Here is a 15,243-nt window from a genome sequence, read left to right as displayed (position 1 = left end):
ATAGATACCAGCTCAGGGACAATACTTAATTAGACCTCCCAGAGCCACCCCAGGGACACATGCTTCCCAGAACTTAGCGTAAACTTCCAAACTCTGTTCCCCTTGTCACCATAAATGCAGCCGGTCCCATGATTGGGTCCGTAAGTTACATGACAAGGGGGGAATGAAAGGGCGGGCCTATGCCGGCCGACTCCATCTTGTTCTGTGTCCTTCACCTTGACCACACCTCCTCCCCTTGAGTAACCCCCCCCCTCACCTGTCTAACAGGACTCGGACCCTTCCCCAGCCAATCGGCTGAGGCCACAGCCGTTACCTCACCAACTGCCCCTGGGCCCCAATAAAACCTTTGTCCTTTTGAAACTCGCTCTCTCTCCCTGGTATCTCACCGCTGCGTCGGTGCAGGTAGGGGATTGAGCTCGAGCTAGCTCGAATAAAGGTTCTTTTGCTTTTGCATCGGACTCGGCTCCCTAGTGGTCTTTGGGGATCACGAATTCTGGGCATAACAACCGTAAGGCCAACATAAAACGTGCAGGTTATGAAGGGCACAGCAATGCCACATTTAAAGGGTTCCCATTCAAATAATAGATATTGAAGATCCATATGATTATCTGAGAAATTTTCCAGATGACAGTAAAATGTCTTACATAAATAAAAATGAATAATATAATTTTAGGACGGATGAAAGATAAGTACCTTGAGTAAGGGGTTCCCATTCCTAATTCCCAATAAATATTTTTATGATAATCTGGACTCATTGTATGAATAAAATGCCGTTCCCTGAAACAGTGCAATGTTGCCCACAGACTCTGCGAAGTGTATTCATTCTCACCTAAGATGTCTCCAGACATCTGTGCTATAGATTTTTGTATTAGTGTTCTGTCTCTGTCCCTTTAGAGAATGTTACATTACTATCAGTATTTCTGCTTATTTTATACATAGCTCTCTTTCTAATTTTCTGCTTGTGATCTGCCATGTGATTGAAAACTAGGCCAGGAAGGTAATTAGAATTGCGTATAAGTTAAGAGTAATTAGGATTTAAATAAAGGGTTGAAGAGGTTTTCTATGGAAAAAAACTCAGGAGTTTCAGAGTGTGGATTTCATGAAATTTCCTGGGATAGTCAGAGACTTTGCCATTTGTCTCTTGGTTCTCTGTTCTGCTGTGGATAGACGAGGTTGCCAGGTAGCTGAGCTCTAGTCACATAAAGACAGTCTCAGAAAAAAATTGAAAGGTAAGAACAAGTGAGAAGACAGGTTTTTTTTTCTGTCTTTTTAGCTACAATGGCAGAAATTCCTTAGTGTTTTCAGATGGGAAGGTCTCAGTGGGAGTTCTCACCTGTACATTTCTGCCACAGGATAAGAAATAACTTTGTTATTCTGAGGCAGGCATTTTGCTTTAGGAACTGAATCAGAAATTAATACTTTTCACTTTGGATTCTCTCCCTAAGGACTTAAAAGTATTTTGAAGTGTTAGCACCCAAATTCCCTTTGAGTCAGACAGGATGAAATTGATATACCTATGTCTTTAAAAGAAAATGAGACATAGTCTTACTACAGTTACCACTGATGCTAATAATACTCTGTGCTGCTAACATCTATACGTGACATCTTAGATTTGCAGGGAAACTTCAGTGAAAACTCTCCATTTTTTTAAGAGGTAGCAATTATCATGCGGCCCCATATTTATAGCTATGGAAATGGGAAGCTCAGGCAAAATAAAATTAGGGACGGTTGATGGCCGTGGGCCCTGAAACAAATGAGGAAAGAATAAAACAGGATCTGGAGTTGGCCTTCCGACCCTCCCCTCAAACTTCCTTCTTGACAGAGATTAATGGGACTCATGTGATTCAAGCTCAGAGACTTTAGAGCAAAGCTTTGCAGGCCTCAGAGCACAAAAAAACTTCACAAAAGGCCAAGCAATTTAGATTTCTGAGTGAACTTTAGATATTTGAGTTCCATAATCAATAGGCTTCCTCTGTGATCTTAAAAAAAAACACCAAAGATCGATCAATTGATTTTTTAAAAAATCCACCACACTAAACAAGTGGTTTAAAAACAATAAATAGAATGGAATTAATGCGCTTTGCTTGGCCTATAAAAACAAGGTATGCCACATGAATTGTCCCAAATTTCATTCTCTAAAGTTATTGAACTTGGTGCTCTGTACATTATATTTTGCCTAAAAATCTCTTGCACAGAAAACTCTTTTTCTTATTTAGAATGATGGCAAAAGTGAAAAGCCGTAGAAGAACCTAAATACTTGAATAAGCGGGTTAAATGTGACAGGTTATGACAATAAAAACCCTAGAGAGTGCAAAGAGAAGGTTGCACAGCGCAAGGTAAGTTCTGATGAAGCGATGGGAAAGCTGATTAACATTCACACTTGCAATGCTCTCTTTGTATTGTCATTATCTGAATGCGACAGGAATAATCACAATGATTAGGCTTTTTGGTTTCACAGGACATAGGCGATCCAAGTAAACTATTTTGTACAACTGCATTCAATGACCGATATTTTAGGTTTCAGATAGATTTAAGAAGCCAGAAGGGGAAGAGAACAATTCCCTTTTAAAAAAGAGGCTTACAAGAAGTGAAACTATGTGAGGCAGTTAAAAAGCGACTTCATGCAATTATTTGCAAAATTGCTTCCTCATGAACTAAAGTCTTTAAAAGACACTGACATCCAGTAGTTCTGCTGGTTGACAAAGAATCATGAGAAGGTTTGATAAGGTCAGAGGGAATCATGTTCAAGCCATAATAAGTAAAGAAAGAAGAAGGCGGGCAGGACTGAGCTGTTATGTCTTCGGGGAAGCAATGAGCAGGGACCTGAGGTCTGGGATTTCTTGTTTGTCCTGAGAAGACAAAATGGCAGGCTGAAAGCCCATTGGAAGGGGACTTTCTGATGCTCAGATCCAAGCACATGGAAGGGGGAGGGGGAGGAGCCAACAGTAGGCGTCTTCCTCAGCTGTCCTGAGCCTTGAAGACGAGGTAAAAAACCATCAGACTGCAATCAACAGCCAAAGCCTAGTTAGGACTTGTGACAGCTGGTGACCGGCCACCAATGATAGAGGAAAGATGGTAGGCGTAGAGTGTGTATAACAGACCCGATGGGACATGGGAGAAGCCACTGCAGCTACCAGCCTGTCTCCTCATCTGTAAACTGAACAAAAAAATCACTGAGGTGCTTTCAGTTCTACAACTTGATCCTGCACAAGGCATCTTGCTTCTTGCTCTAGGCATCTTATTTTTTTTTTCAACGTCTACCTCTTAAAATAATCTTCTGCTCTTTGTTAAGGGACATGGGTCATATGGCACATTTTAGCAACGCGATTGTTTAGAAAAGGTAGACTTGAGTGTTGAAGTTTGTGGGTAGAAGTGTGTCTACGACATGAATAAGTCAACCAATCTTATCTCCATCATTAGTGACAGCCGCCATATTTGCAGGCACTGAGTATTAGGAGGATATAACCAACTCTTTTCAGGGGTTGCAATCGCTTCATAGGACATTGTTGAGTAAGTATATTTGTAAGATTTTCCTGCTTCTGTTTTCTTTGTCTCTGTCTCTCTCCCACCCTTAACCCCAGCCTGGGAAGGATGTATGATAAAATGTAATGACAATATTTTGGTGATTTCCTTCACTTGTATTTTTTTCTTAGAGAAACAGACTATGAAGGAGTTTAAAACACTCATTCCACTCTGGCCAATACATTTTTGATAAACAGATGAAGGGAAACACAGGCCAAACTTCTACTGAGAGAAAACAACAAAAAAGGAAGGATTGTTTGCTTTTCACTATATATCCCGCCCTGCCTTCTTAAGCATCAATGTCCATACATATTTGTCAAATTGAATAAAAAAGAAAATAAAGACACTACTAATCAATTCAGAAGAAAAGATGCTGCTAAAATAAAATAGTTGAAGATTTACGACCATAGAAGAAAAGATTTATTTTCATAGCACAATGGTGAGGACCAAGCAAAACATTAGATTGGCTCCTAAGTGTTAAATTCAGTTTCCAGAAAAGGAAAGCTAAAATATACCCTGCAGAATTATGGAAAACTTAGAAGGATCTTGAGTCCTAGATTTATTTTTTCTTTCTAGAAAGAAAGGCAGAAAGATGAGGTAGAAATTCTCATTTCACAGAGCTCGTGATTAATTTCTCACAGTATTCAAGAATGTATGTATTTTTTCAAGTATCTATTATAATTAAAGTAAATGAAAACGTTATTCCAAAAAGTTATGAGAACTAGTTTGAACTGTGTGGCAGACTGCTAAGCATTCTTCAGTACACATTTCCTTTTCTTAATAAGAAAGAAGCCCCTATTTTTTAGGTGGGCACAAGGCTATGAAGAATGAAGATAACAATTCCCAACTGTTCCTTGCAGTTAAATTTAGTCAAAATTTTCCTTGAAGCTAAAATTAGTCAAGACTTGACTGATAGGATGTAAGCAGAAGTCGTATGTGCAACTTCTGAGACAGGTCCTTAAATGAAAGAAGCACCATTCTCTGTTCCTTTTTCCTCAGTTTTGGTTGGAATAAAAAAGCAATGGCTGGACCTTTCACAGCCATCTTGAGTCATGTTATGCCTTGAGAACGGCAGGACACATAATGAAGTAATGAGAATGAACCTAGGTCCTTGTCTCCAGGGAATCCGAGTCCAGCTCTTTGCTGATGATTTCCAGAGTTTTGAAATATAAAGAGGTATAGAGCTCTATCCTGTTTAAGCCATTGTCTTTTTCTTTCTTCTTTCTTTCTTTCTTTCTTTCTATCTTTCTTTCTTTCTGTCACTTGTAGGTAAACCTAATCCTAACTAATACAGACTGACAAAGTTGTCTGCCAAAGCTAGTTCTATGAGAATAACTAGATAGATCATTGGTTTCTTCAAAGTGTTTTATAAACAAAACAAAACCTAACTGGAGAGGAAAGAAAAAGCATTCCCTAAATGGAAAAGGTTCACTGTTTTTAGTCACTCAAAGAAACAAGTACAACAACTTTGAGTGAAAGACTGACCTGTCCGAACCCAAATTAAGTAGACTTTCAATTTTGGATCTTCCTTCTTTCCTTTCTATGTCCCTTTCTTTCTCTTCCCCTTTCCTCCATCCCTTTTCTCTTTCCTGCCTTATTTCTTTTCCTTCTTTTTTCTTAATTTAGCTCTCAAGTTTAAACCAGAGCATATTTTGGATTCTTTGGGCATCTTATATATTTTTTTAAGGTGTAGCATTTAACATGATTCTTGCCTTTTATATGCTTTCAAGTCCAAGGAAGATGATTCATTTTTCATCTGACCCTAAATTTTTCTAGAAATATTGATTCTTAAGAAAGCTTATCCACCTTCTAGAAATGGCTTTTCTCCTCTTAGCTCTCAATAAAGATATTAAGCTTAAGATTCTTTAGGATGATAAGAAGGATGCTACCCACAAATTTTGAAATTTTTGAGAATTTTGTTTTCTGGAAAAATTTTTATTAATAGATATATTGTTCTAATAATTAAAATATACCTGCTCCCCTTCTTCATTGCACACTATGCAGTTATATGAGCAGTGATTTCTTTAGACATAACATCCTTAGGTGGTGGGTCCATTTATCATGAATATTTGAACAGGGTTCATGGACACTTTCACAAACCTATTCAGCAAAGGTTGCAGATGACTCTTAAATGGGAAGGAAACAAGAAAAATGGACGTTCAAGGTTTCTAAGTTTAAAAAGATCAATTATTTGTATTTTTTCCTACTTAATTCAGTTATCCCCTCAAAGGAGCTACTACCTTGAGCTAAAATGTCAAGTTAGAACATTTGAATTCCAATCAACTATAAAAGTTCTCCTAGTTACATACTAAAGTAACTCAGAAATGATAAGCCAGAATATTCACTCCATAGTGAATCCACATTTTGGGAGAGTATACATTTTTACATCAGGTCTGAAATGAAGATCTGTTTATTTTTGGCAAGATTCCCTTCTAATTTGCAAAGATTGAAAAAAGCAATTTTGGTTTTTATTTGCTTCTCATTTTAGCAGAGTCAAGATGGTTTTCCTCAGCTTGGCAACACACATTTGAGCTGGTTCCACTAAACACAAAATCGTCTCAATCCTGAGCGTCCCATTCATTGAGACAAACGGCAGCCTGGCTATATTTTGTTAGATCCAGCCTCCTGAAGCTGGCTACCTTCGTTATTTAGGTCTATGGGAAACAGCAGGGCTTATTTTTCTGAAGGGAAAAAAAAAGAAAGAAGTCAATATTTTGGTAGGGCAAGATGTCAAGTTATCTTCAAACAAGTCAAAAGCCTCTCAGTTTTTGAGTGGTATGAACCTGTTTTTGTTTCAGGGACACATACCCTCATGTTATATGGCAGGTGAAAGTCTTAATGTTTATTTATTTTTGAGAAAGAGAGAGAGAGAGAGAGAGACAAAATTCGAGCAGGGGAGGGGCAGGAGAGAGAGAGAGAGAGAGGGGGACACAGAATCCAAAGCAGGCTCCCGGCTCCAAGCTGTCAGCACAAAGCCCGATGCAGGGCTCGAACTCATGACTGTGAGATAATGACCTGAGCCAAAGTCAGACACTTAACTGACAGAGCTGCCCAGGTGCCCCAGGCAGGTGAAAGTCTTAAGGTACCTGGGCATGTATTAGCTTAGAGCTTTTCCTAAGAAATGTTTGAGGTTTCCTTGATGGTAGACCATTCCACACCCCAAGATGTAGCCCGTCTCCTGGCAATGCTCCAACAGCCCATCAACCGGGCTGCATATAGCCCAGTTGAGCAGGGGAGCCATAGCTCCCTGCCCAGCGTTTGCAGTCATGAGCCATGACTGGAAGCTGAAGTTAATATAAGGTAAACTGCAAACTATCCCAGCTGTCTGTGGCTCCACACATTGCTAGCAGAAGATACTTCAGAAAGGATAAGTCATCCACACAGGATAGAAGACACAGCCTGGGGCAGTGCTCACCAAGGTTTTACAGGACACAATACCAAGGTGTACACTGTATCCCCTTGTACGTTCCAGTCAGCACTAGGGGCTAACGGGCGGTGGACCACTTCTGAGGAGGGCACTTGAACCTGGAGCTGCACCATCGTTCAGGATGCGGGGGTTCTGGCAGATGAGGGCAGGCTTGGACACACATTCATCTTCTCTCGCTCTGACCAGGCACCCGCTGCACACGGAGAAGCCAAGCTTTGGCAAGACTGTAGACATCATGAACATGTGTGGGGCTTTCAAGCCCCACTACATAATGCACAGTGCTGGATGGCTTCCCCCAAACAGGAGGCAAAACCTGCAAGAACCCGACGCGCTCACTCCTCAGAAGCAGCGGCGGTGACACCGCTGTGTGGAAAGACCCGGATCAAGGGTGACTGTTGAGGGTCACCGCAAAGCTCAGCACTTCTCTTCATCCCTTTGTCACGGGAAGCAGAATCTCTAAGTAGCAGCCAGGACAGGAGAAGTAGGGAGAAGAAAAGTGAGAAGGAGAGGAGATCGATCTGACTTGTCTCTGATGAGAGGTCAAGTCTCCGGAACTTTAGAATTATCATTATGGATTGCTGGGATACCATATTAAGTAGTTGCCTATATTGGAAATCCATAGAAAAAATCACTAACGTAAGGATTTCTTCCTCAAATCAGTTAGGCAAGATCTAGGACTCTCCCGTGCATCTTACCAGTACGTACACATTTACATGAAGATAAAACACAACAAAAGTTAGTATGGTGCCGTTTTCTGAAATGTTAACTATGTTTTGTTTGTGCACGTGTGAGAGGCTAATGCAATGACTGTTTAAAATACTCACATATTAATTTTATTCTTCTGTCTTACTGACTTTCTACATTTTTGATATTTTATTAGCTTTACCCATGGTAATAATATGTATTAGTCTTGAAATACAAAAGTTATTTTTTTAATTAGGAAATGCAACTTTCAGTCTTCACTATTTCTAATTGCTTTAACATGGCAATTTTTTCCAGCTGCTTTTTAGAAAACTTAGAAGAGTTTGATGTTTTCATGGGCTTTTCACAGCACTTGGCTGTATGGCGAGAGCTCCAGACAGGGTCCCACTTGTCCTGACACTACAATCGTAACTGCCTTTTTCAGTTGTGGAGCACTTCACAGGGTCCAGGATACTTTTTATATGTCATCTGATTCTCACCTCTTCATTGGGAGGTAGGGATTATAGTTCTACTTCCCAGATGAGGAAAGTTCCAGGGCAAAGATGTCCAACACTATCCAAGGCCACAGTGCTGGGTCCAAACCCTACCATTTGCCCTCCAAAGTTCCCACCCCCTCCCATGACTCTTGCCCCTCTGTGTACATGCAGGACTCAGGACAAGGCCACCAAATCCCCTATGCTTCGGATCCCTGAACTGTGAAGTGGCAGTTTGGATTTGACCATCTCCTAGGTCCCTGTGAGCTCCTCGTCATTTTGCATTCAGGTTTATTTAGCAGAATGAAAAATGATGGGATTAAATGTGTGTCACCTGACTGACGGAGCACAATCCAAAGGCTAGTGACTAAAATGGGCTTCTGGAATGCCCACAGTGGTTGGCATGAGATGGGAGCAACCAGGGCACTTTGTTGTATTAGTTCTGATTCTTAACAGAGTCTCATAAAAATATACGGACTCCAAACAAACAAACAAACAAACAAAAATAAGAAAATAGGAACCTCTATACCCACATAAAAATTTGCATACGATTTTAAATAGTTTACAGACTGACTTGTTAGAGATGTATGGGCCAAGTTAACAACTTCCGGATTAAATAGTACACATGCACACAATTTTGTGGCCTACAGGGGGCCTCACCTTGGTTGCTATCCAAAGTGAGCAAAACTTATTTTGATATGGGAAATAGTCATTGAAAGATATGAAAGGGGAAAGCCATGATGTGTTTTCAAAACAGTCCTTCTTTCCCTGGAAAATGATGTTTCCCATATTACTTTCTTGGTTATTGGGATGGGGTAAGAAAAAGAAAAATTGATGTAGAGCAAATATAAATATGTTTTTTAGGAGCATTTATAGAGAATTCCATACCATTTTAATGCTCCTTTTGAATATCTTAAGAGCAATATTCCTGATTGCAGATTTATGGTTGTGATTTCTGTTCCACAACTCCACAAGCTGTATGTTTAGGTCTGACACCAATGTCAGAACCGGGATAAAGAATAGAAAATATGAACATCAGAGATACCCATATAACCCCCAAAGGGGAAAGGTATTCTACTAATCATACTCTTCTATACTCCCCACGATCTGTTCTTCTCAGAATACAGGAAGAACAAGATAATATGCATGAATCTGAGAATTTAGATTGATGTAATGGTGTTCTACATTTTGGAAAGTTGAGAACAAAGGAGGACCTCATGTTTTGTCCTATGGTGTTGAAAAAATGACCCATGGTCAGTCTGAAGGCCGGATCCACTGTTTGCACCCATTTATCAGCTGTCACAGCATCTAACTTCATATTGAGTAGCCCCCGGTAATGTCTGTTAATGCAAACTCCATCAGGCATAGGATAACTCAGGTCATGAGCAACACCGACTTAACACCTCAATACAAAAACCAGTATTTCTCTTAGAATTGACTGTAGAAGGTTTTCACCAAGTGTTTTTGTTTTGCATGCCTCACAGTAAATATTGTTAAAAAATGAAAGACCAATTTTTAAAATAATTTACAAGTATTCATATAAGAAGAAAATGACTTAAAAAAATACCCACCCAGTCACCTACAACTCATCTAGTGAACAATGCTAATAATACATAGGCTGTGACCCAGGAACTCCGGGATTCGTGGGGAAGTAGGGAGGCGTGGTCCGTCCTCTGGGAGGAAGTGAGACGTGCCAATGCAGAGAGGTGCTCTCAGTGGTGCTTTGCTTCCTAACTCAAGTTCAGCAGCCGTGTTTCAGAGTCAGTGTCATTACTTATTTCGACCTAAAACAGAAAATATGAATTGCTTTAAAGAACTTGACAATTGAAAACTGAATTTCCTTTCTATTCATCCAGGCTTTTCAAAACGCAAAATAGATTCTGGGCGTGCCTCATGCGGTCCATGTATATGACTGTCGCAATAAGAAAACCAAAAACCCATGGGCTTCCTGCTCTTCAGGTCGGGGTGTGCAATCAGGTATAAAAATCAGAATATAGGACTGCTTTCCTGGGAGAGAAGTGCCAACCCATAGCAACTGAAGAATGATGTAAAGGTATGGCCTTCGGTTGTCTTGGGGTAAAGATGACAGGGCAATATTATGTCTCCAAACTGCTAGAAACGTCCCTAGCCTAATCTTCCTACAGTGTTCTGTTGGTTGACTGCTCAAGGATCATCCTCATCTGGCTTTCATACCACTGATCTATGTCCTTACATACATCCCGTCCTGTGATGATTAATTTTATGTGTCAGCTTGGGTGGGCCAAGGTAGCCAGATATTTGGTGTGGCTGTGAAGGTATTTTTTAGATGAGATTTACATTTACATCAATAAACTTTAAGTAAAGCAGATTACCCTCCATATTGTGGATGAGTCTTATTCAGTCCCTTAAAGGCCTTAAGAACAAAGACATTCTGCCTCTCCACTGCCTTTGGACTCAAGATTGCAACATCAACCCTTCCCTGGGTCTCCAGTCTGCAAGCTTTCCTTACGCTTGTTGGACTTGCCTGGCTCCATAATCACATGAGCCAATTAAGATCTCCCTCTCTCTCTGTCTCCACACACACACACACACACACACACACACACACACCCTATTGGTCCTCTTCCTTGGAATCTCTAGTCACTCTTGCTACCGATTCTAAGTCTATATTAGACAGTCAGCCTTTGGAAGGTGGCAGTTCTGCCTTATGCTTATTCCCAGAATATCAACCACATGCACTGTCTGCCACATAGTTGGCACTTCATAGTGCCAACTTCATTCATAGGGCACTTCATTCATATTTGTTGAATATTTTTGCTCTCACTGTTTCTCTCATGAAAAAAGTCTTAGCTGATCCAAATCCTATTCATCTTTAGGGTTCAGCTGACATTTCTTCTCCTCTGTGAAGACTTCTACTTCTGCTTCAGCCATACTGCTTTCTCACCCTGCTGACAGCAACTCTTACATTATCTGCTGTACCCCATGTGGAGCAAATGGCATTCAACTACACAATTAATTCGGCTCTGATTGTTTCACTCAGATATGTAAGTTTCTTCCCCCCCAACTAAATTATAAGCATCCTGCCAGTAGAAGCTGTGACTTTCTCTATGGCTCAGAATAGACTTTTTTGGTCATAATTTTAAATAACTGGAAAAAAGCTCCAACTTTCCAGCTTTGCTTTTTGGTAGTAACTCTTCTCCAGGGAAGTCCTGTTCCCTCTCACACATCGCAAGAGTTGGAGTCCTTTACTTATCTCCTCGCCTTCCTTTCACATTTTCTCTGCCTGTTTCTCTACATTCCGAAAACTATGTAGCCCACATATCTACCCCTTTCACCCCATTGTGATTTAATAAGGATTGGAACTGAAAGATAAAGGGATAAGATTATGATAGTGGAATTTTTATCATTTTATACTGTATCTTAGTTGGGAAGGGGTTTCAAGGTCCTGAAGTTTATTCATCCATCCAGTAGGCAAATTTCTTCTAGAATGAGGATAAGGCAATAGGGGAAGGAATTTTTGTTTTTTGGGGGTAGTACCGATGGGAGTTTGGGGGGAACTTCTGGGTATACCCATCACATTTATCTTTAGTGGTGAGACCGATCTAATTCTGTTATTCTTGAATTTTCTACACTTTTGGTCCAAGATCAAGCTTGACCTTGTGGCAAGATACTTCATACGTGGTGCTACGTCTTCTGATTGTGTCATATCTGGAGACACATAATGTCAAGTTGTCACTCTTTTAATGATGCTATGATTGATCAATGAGTTTGAGTAGAACAGTTTGAGTTTTGGGAACCTTAAGATCATATCTTTATTTTTTTCTTCAGATGTTAGTAGTTATCTGAGGGTACCTACCTTCCAGGCAGAATGAAATCAAGTAGCAAGGTAGTGATGTTATTTTAAAGTGTGTCTTCTGAGAGGCCTGTCATTGTATCTTTTTCTATTGGTTTTCTGCTCTCTGTATCACTTCTGGGATGTGTGTGTGTGTGGGTGTGTGTGTGTGATATGCCTGTGCTCTCATCTGTGTATTCTACTTTCTTTCCTGTGTCTTGTTTCTTTCCAGAACTTGTCATTACATGGGATTATAAGTGTTTCTTGATATGAATATAAAGGAAAACAAAGTATGTTTTTAACATGAAATTTGGTGTATGTTCATTGCATTGAATTTAATTTTAATTTTTTTAATGTTTATTTGCTTTTGAAGGAGAGAGAGACAGAGCATGAGCAGGGGAGGGGCAGAGAGAGACAGGGAAGCACAGAATCTGAAGCAGGCTCCAGGCTCTAAGCTGTCAGCACAGAGCCCAACACGGGGCTTGAAGTCACAAACTGTGAGATCATAACCTGAGGCAAAGTCAGACGCTTATCCGACTGAGTCACCCAGGCACCCCACGTTGCATTTAATTTTAGTATCAGAGGATATTTTCTTTTGGAAACAGGCAAAATGAAGTTATTTTTACTTATGTTGATTAATTTGGGGGTGTGCTCCATGTCTCCATGGGTAAATCTATTTCCTTGCTGTTAATATCCATGGCAAGTACTGAGAAGATTCTTGAGAGTTCTGGCAAAGACAGGAATTGACAGTTTCTCTGGAGGGTAACGTTCCGATGTGAGTTTTTTCATTTTGGAAAAGCCTTCATGTGCTTCACAAGGCAGTGGAGAACCAGGTTCCACAAGGTTCTGGGGGCAGTGAGTGAGGTCACAGGTCAAATGAGAAGGTCTTGGCGATCCCTGTGAGACACAGGGGAGATGGCTGACCATCGGTCACGATCATGGCAGACTGTCTTTTGCGTTGCCTGGCTGCACTGTTGGTGGCATCGTTCCTTCCTAGGCAGTCGGTGCATGAACCGACTAGCATAGTGATGAGTCTGAACCCTAGAAGCACAGCCATTTTACTGCTCCATGGTCAAGTGGCTACACATTAGAGTGTGTTCTTACATCGCCCCTAAAATGAAATAGTCGTTTCCTATGATGGATCAAAAAGTTATTAATGCGAGTGACAAAGGAAAGGCGCCCCAAGGAGAGAAAAAGCAGCAAGTCCCTAAACACTGCTCCTTGGTGCTAAGTGACGCAGGCATGTGGGGAAGCCCGGCTCTCCTCTCGGACAACTAAGAAGGCGCTGAGTGCCTGACATTTGTTGTGCTCTATGCTCTTGACCCTGCCCTGGAGAGTTGACACCCGCATAAGTGCCCACCACTTCCAGGGACTGAGGGAAGCCCTCAGGCACCAGGACTTCACATTCAGTCATGGGAAAAGCGAGCAGCCCCCAGTCGGAGCAGATTCCAGACATCTGGTTCTGCATGCCACAGGGGACAGCCAGCATAGAGAGAGAAATATGGACATGTGAGGGCCAGTCAAGGACAAAGGAAAATGAGATAAAGACAGAGAGTTACCATTTTATTAGTCTTTAGGTACTTGGCCAAGAAATAGAGGCGTGATGGAGTAAATGCAGGTTGTAGACTCTGGGTTCCTCCAGCTTCAGTTTACCAATACATCGCTGGTGGCTACTGGTTTTTAAACCAAGGTTTGAAAGCAAATCATTCTTACCTCTGCCTGCCACACACACACACGTTTTGTCTTCTTAGATGGTTCTTAATCTAGGGGTTGCAAATGCAGAATGGTCTGGCTCCAACTTACCGGGATGCTGATAGAAGCAGCTCTTCTTAGGGAAGAGCAGTGGAGGGCCACCCCCATCTGTCCGGCAGCCGGTCATCAGAGGTCGTTTTCCTCTGGGCCTGGGCCATTAGAGGCAGAGACCAGGCAATGAAGGTACAGGTGGGCGCTGACCGCAGAGCCCGCCTGAAATGGGAATTAGCTCGTCTGTCTTCTCATACTGAGTTGCAACAGTCGACACTCGATCAGCAGTGGCCACGTAGCATGTGACATTTTTTGTGAAGAAAAATTAGCCTCCAGCCAAGGCAATCAGGCAAGTCAAGATACCAGAGAAAAGTCAAGTTCTCATTTGGAAACCTTAGGGAAAGACTGGCTGAACGCGGGGGAAGAAGCTTTTTCATCAAGTCTTTCTTAATGGCAGTCTCGGGGCATCTTCCTCATGGGAATTTCTAACGTCATCAGATCTCTATCTCTGTTGTGGAACTCAGTTCTGAAATTCCACTGCTGTCTTTCTTTGACAAACTGCCTTGGTCTAATTATTTCTATCTGAAGAATTACTACTACATAGAACTTAATTTTCCCACTACCCAGTCGCTAACCATTTTGATTTCAACACATTTTAATTTAGTTGCTCACTAGGATGTTCCCTGAAATTCCATATCTCTTTCATAGCTGCCTGGGTTTTTGCCAAGCGATTTTTCTTCCTGAGAGGTAAATCTGCTTTTATTAGCCCTCTCCCCTTGGCGTTAACTGTAGCCCCGATGTAAGCTGCTCTGTAGGTGTCCCCTTCAAAGCCACCACTGACCACATGGCTCTCTGCTCCAATGACAAGAGCTTTTTTCTCCTTGTTAAAGGTGGTGGCAGTGATGGAGGAGGTCCTGGCAGAGACCTAGGCTATACTTAGGTTGAGAGCTATAGCTCCCTCACTGATGGCTGTGGCAAGATCACGGACCCCAACACGGGCTACCTCTGACCTGTGTGTCACATATTCCCAAGGCAGATCCAGACAACAACCACTGAAAGCATCTCTATAGCTTTCAAATTTTTAAATATTTGATTTTTTTGTGGTATTTCACTGGCGCAAGGTTGGCAGACCCTGTCCTGCTCCCTGGCGGGGACAGGGGGAAGGGGGGAATATGCCAGGGAGTTCCTACTTATTCTACACATCTTGCCAGACTAGAGGCAAGATCAATAGGGTCTTCCCCACTGATTTGTCAAGCTCCTTCCCTTGGCTGTGGTTTCACTGGATAGTAGGAACAGACAGTGAGAATTTCATTCATCTATATAGCTTTTTAAAAAAATTCCAGTATAATGAACATACAGTGTTATATTAGCTTCTGGTACACAATGTGGTGATTCAACAATTCCATACATTTCTAGTGCTCATCATAAGTGTGCTCTTATTCCCCTTCACCTATGTCACCCATCCGTCCACCAACCTCCCCTCTGGTAGCCATCAGTTTGTTCTCTGTATTTGAGCAGGGTTTTTTTTTTTTTGTCTTTTTTTCTTTGTTCATTTGTTTCTTAAA

General features: G+C 41.3%; 1 protein-coding gene across 1 annotated transcript in view; it reads right to left on the bottom strand.

Moving 5' to 3' along the window:
* Positions 1-9,728: 9,728 nt before the first annotated feature.
* Positions 9,729-15,243, bottom strand: part of NKAIN3 (sodium/potassium transporting ATPase interacting 3) — a 701,538-nt gene continuing 696,023 nt past the window's right edge. Inside the window, exon 6 of the mRNA XM_042923339.1 lies at positions 9,729-9,908. Within this exon, the coding sequence (XP_042779273.1) occupies positions 9,895-9,908 (14 nt within the window). The 3' untranslated portion in view covers positions 9,729-9,894. The remainder of the gene's footprint in view (positions 9,909-15,243) is intronic.

Source organism: Panthera leo, chromosome F2, assembly GCF_018350215.1.
Source record: "Panthera leo isolate Ple1 chromosome F2, P.leo_Ple1_pat1.1, whole genome shotgun sequence".
Taxonomy (NCBI): domain Eukaryota; kingdom Metazoa; phylum Chordata; class Mammalia; order Carnivora; family Felidae; genus Panthera; species Panthera leo.
This window is presented reverse-complemented; position numbering and strand designations above follow the sequence as displayed.